At 43.3% G+C, this 13,385-nt stretch overlaps 1 protein-coding gene across 1 annotated transcript in view; it reads left to right on the top strand.

Moving 5' to 3' along the window:
• LOC131591459 (microtubule-associated protein 1B-like) overlaps positions 1–13,385 on the top strand; it is an 83,803-nt gene that overhangs the window by 44,031 nt on the left and 26,387 nt on the right. The window contains exon 4 of the mRNA XM_058862183.1: positions 5,263–5,345. Coding sequence (XP_058718166.1) covers positions 5,263–5,345 — 83 coding nt within the window. The remainder of the gene's footprint in view (positions 1–5,262; positions 5,346–13,385) is intronic.

The following is a 13,385-nucleotide window of genomic DNA, read 5'->3' as shown; positions in this document are numbered from 1 at the left end:
GCTAGTTGGAAAGCCAAGGGGATCTGTGTCTTGTTGTCTGTCTGTGCTGTAGTCAAAACTCCTGATGCGGGGAGAGCAAGTACAGTCTCTGATAACAGACTCGGTGCTTCTTTTCCACTCACTTTTACTCTTATATGAAATTTTAAGAATATAAAACCTGTGTCTGGGTTAGGTGGACGAATGGGGATACAATTTAACATCATAATCAACTCAGGACAACCTCACAGTTACTTGATTCCAAATTGTCACCTAACAGGACAAACTCATAACTAGCATTAATAAAGTTAGAGAAGTTTAGTCCTCAGATATAGCATACTGATCCTCCTATAAACGATTTTAAAACAGTACCAATGGAACATCCTCAACACTCAGCCAAGCCTTTTGGTGATTACTCTGAGTCTAAAATAGTGAAGTGCTGAGTAGCCCGATGTACATCAGGACAAAGGTTTGTCTAACAACAAGGGGAACATCACAGTGTATGGCTCATATATCACAGGACTCTTAAGCAATATGTTCCTATACCCACTCATCTTGCCTTGGAGCACCTGCTACATGCTAACACAACCCTCGTGTTTTGCTTCCATATGGCACAGCTATTGACTATGGTTGGTTAAATGAGGTCCCATAATACTGTGATACTGAAATTAGCCAGATAGAAACTTTCTAACACAGTTTTGAGTATTAGAAAGCAGGCATTCTTTATTACAGCATGCTGGTCACTGGGAGGATCCTTCCTCTAATAGAGTGCCCGGAGCGTCAGGTGAACAGTTTTTATAATACACACTGATTACATATTCATTAGCTATCCCTGCTTACTTGACTTTATTTTACATAGTTTCACCCCTTATCAGAAGTCTTTATATGGTTCTTTGGGGTCTGTCTTCAAGTCCGGTGTCCTTTTTAGACAGCTGTTCCTTGCCCCCCACTTTTGAGTAAGAGCAATATCGTTGTTTTGCATAACTTCTACTTTGTCAGCCTTGCAGAGCTGAGCTGGCATCCTGTTTGCATTTTGCTTGACTTCTGTTTGCCTAAGTTACATCCTTTATTTCTCCATGGCTGTGCTGTTCTGTTCTATTGTCCTTGGTAAGAGTAAAATGTTGTTTTGTTCTACTATCCTTATCAAGTGAGTATAATACTCTTTGTTCTACTGTCTGTATCAACTGTTGTTATTTTTCTTCTTTTTTTCCAGATTTAACACAGTATTATTGATTTCAGTCAGGTCAGACACACCGTCAGAGCCCAGTCTTGACACATCAGTGACAACACAGAACAGTCAAAAGTTTACAATGTTATAAAAACTGAAGTCATGCATGCTGTCCTTCTGTGGCCTGAGTGGGATTGTAGGCAACCAGTGATTTGTAGGCATCTGTGATTCTGTGATTTATTTTTATGGCTTCAATATGGTATGTTGAAACACGAGAACTGAACTCAAAAATGTACGGAGCCCTCTGCTGTTTATGTGAGTTCTCATTTGCCTCAACAGGTTATCACAGACAATGGTCTGATCTAAAACAAACACCACCAAAAAAATGTCTCACAATAGACAATTATGATCTAATCTGCCTTAGAAGGACATGTATTCTTTCCTCTCACATCCTGAGATACAGCCTAGAGGAAGAAGGGCAGTCTGGTAGACACCTAGACAAGTCACCTAGATTGGCCCATTGTCAAATAAGGATTGAGATCTCAGAAGCAGATAGGATTTCTGAAATGTGTAAACTGTGTGTTTATGTGGAAAATTCATCCCCAGAGCTCAGCTGTGTTATTAGGGCAAATGCCAGTCTTCCATTAGAAAACCGTGCAGGTTGCTTTAATTTCCCCTTCAGTCTTCAGAGAGAACATATTGTCCCTTTGCCCTTTCTGCCAGAATCATCACATCACACCACATCATCTGCTTCCTCTGCAAATAGGTTATTCTGAATTTAATTTGTGTGGGAATGGCATTGATGGGGAGCAAGTTAACACTGGTGTCCATCCAGGATGACAGGAAGGACTGATGGGAAGCCCTCTGTTGAGTAGCTTGTTCCCTACAGCATGTATCCCCATGGGCTGCTGTTGCACCAGCATAATCAGTAAGAAGTGTGTCAGTAGTGATCCTTGGTTAAATAAGACTTGAAGTAGGACTTGCTTTCTTTCCCTTGCTATTCATTTACATTTTAGTTTTGCACAAAATTTGCTTCAACACAATCACCATAAAAAGTGGGGCCCATGATCATGATGCTTGATCATCTTGAAAAGATCAAATGTGTAAATTAGGAACCTTTTCAGTCACTTGTCTAGAAAATGTTAGACACCATCTCGATCTCAGTAATTCTACCATAAATGTCATCAATATTTGGCTGTATAGGTGAGCAATAGGATTTCATGGCTGTGGGAACTAGAATGATGCACATGGAAATCACCCTTTACGCAACTGTCATGTGGTATTTACTTCTTCTTTGTATTGGACTGATTCTGAATCAAGCAGCAGCCAAGTCTCTTTATTCATATCTGGTTTTAATTGAAGCTTTACTTAATAAAATCAAGGATGAGGAAATACTTACAAACAGATAATTTTTTTTCCCAGAAGTCTTTAGATAGGATTTTAACCTAGTTTACAGAAACTAGAGGTGGATACAATCTAGCTAGTCAACCACTTCTGTGCAACCTGGAAATGTCTTCCTTTGATGTGTCACAATAATATTTTGTCCAATGTGTAGAGATAAGCTGCAAAAACTTGGTAGAGTTACTTTAAAACAACTCCAGATCTTCTGCGCAAGTCTCAGATTCTCCCACTTCATCTGTAGTTTAATGTCTCAATATCTTGCCAGTTTGTAAAAGGCTGTTGCTGCTTTCTACTCCCACACTATGATACTTCATTTCTGTTCGATAAAAGTCTTTCTGAGGAAGGCTTTCCTTCATTCCAGCTGAGCATCTGAGTATCAGTCTGAGCAGTAAGCCTGAGTTACTCTTACAAAAATCAACTACCAGCACCCCACCCTGTAAGATAATCAGTTATTGATGCCAAGGAGTGGAAGAAGGAAGCAGTCACACATGAAGCTCTAAATAGGCACATTTACATGGTCAAGACCACTACACTCGCCTCTGAAATTGTGCAAAACATTTGACACTGTGACTCATGACATCCTCTCTAAACTGGAGAGACATGTATGTGACAGATGGACTACTCTTGCGGTGGATAAGGAATTGATAGGATGGTCCCTCTCAAAGAGTTTTGGTCAACGGTTTGATGTTCAAGTGCAGATCAGTGACAAGTGGCATTCCTCAGGGGTCGGTATGGGAACTGGTGCCGTTTAACATCTTCGTCAGTAACATGGACAGTGGAAGTGAATGCACCCTCAGCAAGTTTGCCAATGACACCAATCTTTGTGGTGCAGTGAACACACTGGAGGGAAGGGGTGCCATCCAGAGGGACCTTGACAGGTTTGAGACGTGGGCCTCTGCAAACCTCATGAAATTCAACAAAGCCAAGAGCAAGGTCCTACACCTGGGTCAGGGCAATTCCAAGCACAAATACAGCCTGGGCAGAGAATGGATTGAGAGCAGCTCTGAGGAGAACTTTTGGCGGTGTTGGTGCATGAGAAGCTTGACATGACCCATCAATGTGCACTTGCAGCCCAGAAAGCCAACTATGTTCTGGGCTGCATCAAAAGAAGTGGGATCAGCAGGTTAAGGGAGGTGATTTTGCCCCTCTACTCTGCTCTTGAGACACCCCATCTGGAGTACTGCATTCAGCTCTGGGGTCCTCAGCACAGTAAGGGCATTGACCTGTTGGAGCAAGTCCAGTGGAGGGCCACAAAGATGATTAGAAGGACGGAGCACCTCTCTTATGAGGAAAGGCTGAGAGAATTGAGGCTGTTCAGTCTGGAGAAGAGAAGGCTCTGGGGTAACCTTCATATGGCCTTTCAGTACCTGAAGGGAGCCTACAAAAGGACTGGAGGACTTTTTACAAGGACATGTAGTGATGCCTTTTTCACTGGTCCTAGAATTATGAGCCAGACACAGTTAAGGGATAAAAGAGTTTTTACCTCGGTATTTAATAAGGATCCTTATAGTGCAACAATTCATCAAGGTGGAATACGCCGAAATGCACACACCTGGTATACTGCGTATACAATTTTATAGACCTTGCAAATTAGCATGTCTGACAAAGATTCCCAAATGAGAAGCTTAAATGAATGGTGTGACATCTCCCTAATCTAAAGTATTCCCCCCAGATAGGGCTTGAACCTAGTTTACAAAATATGTTCCAGAGAGAGTCTTAGTTTCTCAAGATAGTGTTATGCTTTCCAGCTTCCAATTGTGAGGCCTTTAGGATGGTTGGTCTTCTTGCCTAGTAGAATACTGGGCCTAAGCTGAAATGTCAGGCTAAAGAATTACTGTTGCATATAGGTAAAACCTTACAAAGGGAAGGCCTTGTAAAATCATGGTTCAGGCCTGCTACTTCGGCTAAGTAGAAAAGAACTATGGGAAAGTGACTCCACTGAATTAGAGGTAGAAAAACAAGTTATGTAACCATCACATGTTCACATCATGGTGTATGGTGTTTGGTTTAATTATGTTTGTTGTGATTTAAAACTATGTAGCTGATAACTGGCTAATTGCTTAAAAAGGACAGGTTTTTGGAATAAAGCGACTCTCCTTTGGACCTGCCTGTGGACTCTACATCACAACAGACCCTTACCTCACAAATTACAAGTATGTATACCAAGAATACTGAGAATACATAAAAGGTATATAAAAAGAAAAGGCAAAAAATCATCATGGCATCAGTAGTGATAGGACAAGGTGGGAATGATTTCAAACTGAAAGAGAGTAGGATTACATTAGATATTAGGAAGACTTTCATTACTGTGACGATGGTGAGGCACTGGTACAAGTTTCCCAGAGAAGTTGTGGATGCCCCATTCCTGGAATTGTTCAAAGACAGGTTGGATGGGACCCTGAGCCAGCTGGTCTAGTGGAAGGTGTCCTTGTTGATGTCAGGGGGTAGGAATGAGATCATCTTTAAGGTCCCTTCCAACCTGAACAATTCTGTGATTCTATGAATTTTCTAGAGTGCTGTTTCCGGCCTATAAGACCACATGCCATGGGTATTCCTAAAAACATGAGCCAGCACAGTAGTTGCTGTAGCCAGTGTGCACTGTCTTGGGTAACTTGAGGGCTGTCCCACAGTGGAACATAAAAGTAGTTCTGGGAAAGCACTGGTTTAAACCACACTGGTTGAATTTAATGTCTTCTTTTTCCTCTCTGTGCTTTCAGGTCAGAAGATTCTTCACCACAGAAGTGATGTCTTAGAAACTGTAGTCCTAATCAATCCCTCAGATGAAGTAGTTAACACTGAGGTAAGTCAGCCAGAAATATTTCACTGGATGTGTCATAAAAGCTCCATTAAGTGGACAGGTTGAGAAAAGCTCCTAACTGCAGACAAAAGGACATGTTAGAAGCAAATATCAAAAACATCCAAAAAGCCCCTTGATTTTTTCCTGTTTTCCTGGACTTCCGATAAAGCTTCAAAGACATAGGACAGAAACACACCACTTAGCCAGCACTCATTTCCTCATAACACACCATATTCTTTTCTTGATGAAGTGAAGACAGCTGTGGTGAAACTACAGCTGGTTTTCTTCTGTTCCTCCATTGTTTGGTAGCTCTGGCTGCCTTTTTTGCATATGAAAAAGTGCCGAAAAAGAAATCCAGTTCCTTGAGATAAATTTAGGTCCTCGGGAAGAATGACCATCTATCTGCTGGTGACGCTAGGTTGATCTATGTGATCTGTCCTTCAAAAACTGTATGACATGATCAATGGACTCTGAAGAGTGCCCCAGAAGAGTTCTATCAATTATTCATGAACTTGCTAGAGTAGAGCCAAAGAACTGAGGATGTAGTTCAAAGAAAAAATTGACAAATTTAGCTAGTGATAGTGAAAGTTGTAAAAATTAGTAATAATTACATTGCTAGCTAGTGCTGAGAAGCATTCCATTGGGAAATGAAATGACTCTGTGTGGTGGTTTGACAGTTGCCAGATGCCAGGCACCCACAAAATCCACTCACTCACCCTCCTGTGCTACAGCTGGACAGAGGAGAGAAAATTTAACAAAGGCTTTGTGAGTTAAGGATGGGGAGAAAACACTCCAAGGGCAAAACAGACTCAACTGAGAGATATAAAGTGAATTTATTACTAGCAAAATCAGAGCAGGATAATGAGAAGTAAAATAAACCCTTAAAAACACCTTCCCCTCCCCCCCTAACCTCTCCCCCCTTCCCACTGACAGTGCAAGGAGACAGGGAGTGGGGGTTTTGGTATTTTTATCACCTGTTGTTTCTTTCACTGCTCGTGGAGACGAGTCATTCCACTGCTGCACCATGGGGTCCCTACCACAGGAGACAGTTCTCTGTGAACTTCTCTGCTGCGGCAGCGGAGGTTGTGCCGCAACTTCCCTGAAGAAGCTGTCCTGAAAAGGACTGCCCGGGAGCACAGGCGCGTCCTTGGCTTGGCGAGTGATTTCAGTTTGGCTTCGCTCGGCGGCAACGTGCAGGCGACACGGAAGAAGGGACTAGAGAGCTGTATGGCATTCCGCTTAGACCTAGCCTTTATTTAGGCAGAGCCTTTGGCGAAGGGAGCCGGTGACAGCTGCTCTCTCGAACAGGGGAAAACTTGGGGTATTTATAAGGGGAGGAGAGGGGCGGGGGGAAACTGGGATACATGTATCGGGGTGGGATGGCATGGGAGAACACCAATGGAGTGTAACAGTTTAACATAACTAACTCAAAGCTTTCTGGGAGGGTCACTTTTCTCTCTCTTACAGTAAAGTATCTTGCCTCCAGGGGAGTGCCAGGATCTCTGGATCAGCGGGTTCCTCCGCCCCCACACTTCTCCAACGTGGTTCCATCTCATGAGCAACAGTCCTCCCAAAACTGCTGTAGCGTGGGTCACTCTTCCATGGGGTGCAGTCCTTCAAGGACAGGCCTGAGAGCAGGGCCCCTCTCTCCATGGGTCTCCCACAGAATTACAGCCTTCTCCAGGCATCCATCTGCTCCAGCGTGGGCACCTCCTCCATGGGCTGCAAGTGGATCTCTGCATCCCCCGTGGACCTCCATGGGCTGTAGGAGGACAGTCTGCTTCACCGTGGTCTTCACCACAGGCTGCAGAGGAATCCTGGCTCTGGTGCCTGGAGCACTTCCTCACCTTCCATCTTCACTGACCTTGGTATCTACATAGTTGTTCTTCTCAAGTGTTCTCACTCCACTCTTCTTTGGCTGGAATTAAAACTGCACAACAATTTTTTTGTTTTTCTTTCTTCTTAAATATGTTATCACAGAGGTGTTACCACCATCTCTAATCAGCCCAGAGTTGGCCAGTGGCATGTCCATCCTCAGAGCCATCAGGGATTGGCTCTGCCAGACATGGTGGAAGCTTCTAGTGGCTTCTCATAGAAGCCACTTCTGTGCCCCCCCCCAAGAACCAGGCCATGCAAAACCAAGACCCTCTGCTTGCAGTACTTTGTCAAAAATTCTACTTATTTACCAACATGAAGTGATATCAAACACAAATAGGAAGAAACTTTCATGGTTTGATCTCAGCAGGAACTAAGTATCATATTTTTAGGAACAAATTATTAAAAGATGCCTCCACCCAAATTAAGGTGCAAATGCGACCATATGCCAAAGTCAATAGTATGGATTTTATTTAACAATAAATGGGGAAGGTGGGGGGAGAAAGAGAAAAAAAGACAGATTAAGTGGAGAGATAGCCACCACCATGTGGGTCCCTGTGGCATCCTGCTGGCCTTTCCTCTTCTGGTCTTCTCAGTGGTGGGGATACACTGGTTTTCTTCTGGAGGTAACTTACACAGTCCAAGTCCCAGGTATCTACAGAGCATAGATGGTGTTCCCACAACTTGGGCTGGCATGTGTTAAAGGACTTCCTTCCTTTCTCACAGTTTGCCATGGTAGGAATTTTTGTCCAAATCGGTTACCCACATCTGCCTCACCAGGCCTGGCATCTTCCTTTTCTTGACATCTGTGCTTATCACAAGTTTCTACAGTACAATTTTGTCTAATGTCCTTATTCCAAACTTTGTCCTCCGTTTAGGCCTGGAATTAACACCTTCCTCTTTGCCAGCTGTGCCTGTTTTGGTGGCTTATCTTATGGGAACTTCCTTTTTTCACAGTGTTTTGAGACATTTCACTGCATTCTTTGTCTTGACACATGCAGCCACTCACTCCACACTGGGAAAAAAGAGAATCCTTAAAAATAAGTAAACCTCATGGGTAGAAATAAGAACAGTGTAATAATTGAAACAAAATTAAATATAAAATAATAAAAAATAATAGCAACAATAATAAGAGTAATGAAAAGGAGAGAGAGAGAATAATAAAACCCAAGAGAAAGAAGTTATGCACAATACAATAGCTCATCATCCACTGACCAGTGCCCAGTTAGTCCCTTCCTGTCCAACTCCTCCCAGTTTATATACTGAGCATGACGTTCTATGGCATGGAATACCCCTTTGGCCAGTTCAGGTCAGCTTCCTCAAACTGCAGTCTCTATTCCTACACCTCTCAAGTGGATGGATGTAGCACTATATTAGGAACGGCGATAAGCACAACACTGACTCCCTTAGCTTCATTGTCCAAGAGAGCAAAGTTTATTATTCTTAATCTTTTATACACATGTTCGAGAAGGTCCGAGAGGTAAAACTCTCATTGGTCATTAAAGCAACACATCACCATCATTGGTAAAGTGGAACACCACCCCTTGACTAAACAACACTTGAAGATTGTTGTCCTTTACCAAGGACTGTTTGGATTCCTTCTTATGCTTTCCCAGGCCAGAGTGAGAAGCCTGTGTGACTTAGTTTCACACAGGCTCTATTCCCTGCTTGCTTTTTGCATTTAGTATCCACAGATGGACTATAAGATGAGGACTGGAGGAGCAAAGTCCCTCCCACTGTAAGAGAACATTAGGCCTGTGATAGCCTAAGGAACTTTAATATATATAAGTCTATGGGACCTGATGAGATGCATTCCAGAGTCCTGAGGGAATTGACTGATGTAGTGGCCAGGCCACTCACCATGATATTGGAAAAGTCGTGGCAGTAAGGTGAACAAGAAAAAAGGAAAAATCACACCCATCTTACAAAGAATAGAAGGGATGACCCCAGTGTCCTGGTTTAGGGCAAATTTGGGACAAAACCTCTGAATGAGGTCCCTCCAGAAAGCAAATTCAATCCACCCCTGCTGCAGCTGGTTTGGGAAAAATATTTCCTTGGAGAAAAGTAGAAAAAACTGTTTATTTAACAGAAATTGAATAATATTAAACAATAAAATGTCTCACTGTTCAGTGAGATGGCAAATCCAGAAGAATCCTTTTCATGTTGTGTAGCTCGGCTCGCTCAGTCTCTTATCGGTCCCTTCAGTGCTGGAAAGCGCTGAGGCCCAGGCCCCAGTGGGCCACAGGCATGAGCTCCCGGTGTTTTTCTGGATTTTCTGTCCAGAGCAGGTTTGAACTGATCCAAGGAAAAGGAAGAAAAAAAAAAACAGTCACCTTGGACTGAGAGCCCTACATTGGGCACCACTTTGTCCGGATGGGACACTTGTGGCTGGGTTCTTTTCCCCCCTTGGACTGAGATTGATGAGAGAGAGGCAGTTTTCTCTTGTTCAGACTTGGTTGTTTATTCTTCTCTTATTTATATTATATATATACAGAGTACAAGGAGCTACATGCACTAAGATAGAAAGGTGCAAAATGGCTAACAAAGAACTTCTTCAAGGTCTTTTATATGTCTATTTATCCAATTAACAAATGCCAAGTAAATTATTTTTCTTAGTGACCCAATGACCCAACACCTGTGTGCTGCACTGTGGCACTTTTTATCCAATCATTTATTACTACTCAAAAACCTCTAGAAGAAGAAGATGAAGAAGAAGAAGAAGAAGGAAGAAGCGACAACACCCTAAATCCTCCATCTTGTCTTTTGTTTTTTAAAAGAGCTTAAACCTTAAACTCTTTTTCACCCAGTGACTTAAGAAAACACTCTGACTTACTGTCGTGGTTTTAAAACAGTAACTAAAAAATTACTTATTTCCTGCTGTGAGATATGGATTAGAGCAAGAGCAAAACAGGCTTAAAACTTAAAAAGGAATAAAGTTTATTAACAAACTACAAGAATAAGAACACCAGAATAAACTTCCAGAAAACCCTTTTTATCCCCTACTACCCACCATTCCTTGGTTCACATGACAACATAGAGACAAAAACTTTGGAACTTTGGTGTTTACAACAGTCCCAATTCCTGCTAGAGTCTTTTCATCAGTCTTTGTAGAGAAACAGAAGTCTTCTGCTAATCTATGGAGTTTTCTACAAGAAAGCTATTTCTGTTATAGCTTTCTATTTTCCTGCTGCCAGCTGCCCAGAAATCTTGTCATCAGTTCACTCCTCCCATTTCACATCACTCTGAGGTGTGTTATGGGTCAATGAGTCTAGGGATATTATTTTTAAGGATGAGTTATTCAAAGGCAAAAGTTCTCTGTCGCTCTATTAAGGAATGGCTGGGTAGAGACGACACAGACTCTCATCGAGTCAGAACAGGAGAAATCCTTAGTTTATTGCTTCAGCTTTGTTTTATAGACTGGTTCGTGGAAAGTACAAAAAGGAAACTCTCATTGGTCATCAAATCACTACATCACCATCATTGGTCAGTGGTGTACAATACCCTCTGACTTTCTCTTGCCAAGAAAACAAGAGACAGACAAACAGCACCTGCAAGGGCTGTTTTCTGTCTTTGAGGATTGTTTTTAAATCCTCACATGAATTTCTCAGGCTAGCTCTCAGGCAGGACTGAGAAGCTATGCGGCCTGCAGTTTCTGCAGGCTCCCTGCAGCTTGCTCCAGAGCTAGCATCCACAGTTCTCTTTATCTGTTTCTGTGAGCTTCTCTGGAAACAGTTTTCTCATTGGCTCTCAAGGCCTCAAATCTTCAACTATTACTCTATCTCACTCTGTTCCAGCACCTCACTGTATCACAATTACTCCACCTTTTGCTCAAAATCCAAACTTTGAACACTCCATTCCTCCCTATATACTCTGTCATGAATTAAAGGAGTTTTTTCAAGACCCTATTGTCCATCTCCATAGCTTTAACAGAAAAATATTTCAGCTTATAAAGCATCTCCTCATTCTCTACCTTTTCTGAAGCTTAATTCTTTTCTTTACTGTCTCTGATAGTTTATAAAGTCTCTTTACATGTTGATTACTCTCTTTTTCTCTCTCTGGATAAAAGGATTAATCTGCAAGTCTCATCTGGGTAGTGAAAGGGTTAAAATCTTGCCCAGGCTTTGTAGATGGTTCTGTGATCTCTGCCAGAGCAGGAGCTGGAGCTGTCTTTGATAGAAGATTCTTCATGACTGCTCTGGAGAGTGTGGTCGCTGTCTCAGCCTGCCGCAGGTCAAGAGCTTTTTTTCCTTTCTTTACTCAGCAGTCTCTGGTGAATTCCGTCACGGCAAAATCTGCAGCCGAGCCAGGGACCGGCCTGGCCCAGCCAGAGCCCGGGGCAAGCCCCGCAGGCCCTCATCTCCCGGCCGGGAGCCGCTGAGCCCAGCCCAGCCCCTGCCCGGGCCGCATGGCCTGGGCAGGGAATGGGAGGCCAGCCGGAGCTCTGTTACCTTTCACAGCCAGAAAACAAAGAGGACAAAAGTGCTCTGACTTTACATCTTAAGGAGGTGTTTACAAGTTGACTTCACTTTTTAATGGTTAAAACTGCTGTCAATTCTTAGAAACGACTGATAATTGGTCAGGAGAAAAGACTTCCATCAGTCACCTGCAGCTTCACTTCCTTAGCTTTAAAAACTATCTTAAAGGTAAAGTCACCCCATGACACTTACACACTCACACTCCTAGTTTTTCTACTTAACTTTAACAGTTGTTTCCATGGTGTTATATGAAATTCAGTGCTTTCTTGGATGTCAGAGCCAGGTATCAAAGATAAGGGTACACACTCTGTGCCTCTGACTCCAACATCCGGGAACTTCTCTGCCTTAGCTAGCGAAAAACTAACTAAAAGCAAAGGAGAGTTCTTTCCTGCTGTCTGTGCTGCAGACAACACAATCCGGAGCAGCCTGTGGGGGAGTGAGTGCTGTTTCTGAACACAAACTGCACTTTTCTTCTTCCCCCCTCTTCACTCTCAGAACCAGTCTTAAAGGTGCAGAACTTAATATGTAACATAAACAAGGCAGTTGGGGATACAAGCATCATAAAGTCACCCCAGGACACCCAGGAACTGCAAACTTCATCTTTGTGCCTGGGAAGATTATGGACCAGATCCTCCTAGAAGCTATACTAAGACACATGGAGGACAGGGAGGTGATTGAGACAGCCAGCACAGCTTCACCAAGAGCAAATCCTGCCTGACCAATCTTGTGGCCTTCTATAATGGAGTGACTGCATCAGTGGACAATGGGAGGGCTAAGGATGCCATCCATCTGGACTTCTATAAGACTTTTGATACAATCCCTCACAACATCTTTCTCTCTTAATTGGATATATAGATTTGATGGGTGGACTGTTCAGTGGATGAGGAGTTAGTTGAATGATCACATCCAGAGGGTAGCGGTCAACAGCTTAATGTCCTGATGGACACTGGTGACACATGGTGTTCCTCAGGGATCTGTACTGGGACCAGTGCTATTTAATATCTTCATCAGTGACATAGACAGTGGGATTAAGTGCCCCCTCACCAAGTTTGCAGATGACACCAAGGTGAGTGGTGTGGTTGCCAAACCTGAAGGACAGAATGCCATTCAGAGAGACCTGGACAAGCTTGAGAAGTGGGACCATGGAAATCTCATTAAGTTTAATAAGACCAAGTGCAAGGTGCTGTACCTGGGTAAGGGCAACCCCTGGTATCAATACAAGACAAGAGATTAATGGATTTGGAGCAGTCCTGCCAAGAAGGATTTGGGGGTGCTGGTGGATGAGAGGCTAGACATGAGCCAGCAATGTGAACTTGCAGCCCAGAAAGCCAGCCGTGTTCTGGGCTGCATGAAAAGAAGCATGACCAGAAGGTCAAAGGAGGTGATTCTGTCCCTCCACTCCACTCTCGTGAGACCCCACCTGGAGTACTGCATCCAGTTCTGGAGCTCCCAACATAAAAGACATAGACCTGCTGGAGTGAGTCCAGAGAAGGGCCATCCAGAAATGCCAGTAGGATGGGATACCACCCAGAGGGACCTTGACAGGCCTGAGAGGTGGGTATGTGCAAATCTTATGAAGTTCAACAAGGCCAAGAGCAAGGTCCTAGACCTGGGTCAGGGCAATCCCAAGCACAATATAGTCTGGGCTGATGTGGACTTGGGGTTGCTGATTGATGAGAAGTTTGACGTGACC

The sequence above is a fragment of the Poecile atricapillus genome, chromosome W (genome assembly GCF_030490865.1).
Source record: "Poecile atricapillus isolate bPoeAtr1 chromosome W, bPoeAtr1.hap1, whole genome shotgun sequence".
NCBI classification, from domain to species: domain Eukaryota; kingdom Metazoa; phylum Chordata; class Aves; order Passeriformes; family Paridae; genus Poecile; species Poecile atricapillus.
The sequence above is the reverse complement of the archived record's forward strand: the minus strand, read 5'-3'. Positions and strand labels throughout refer to the sequence as shown.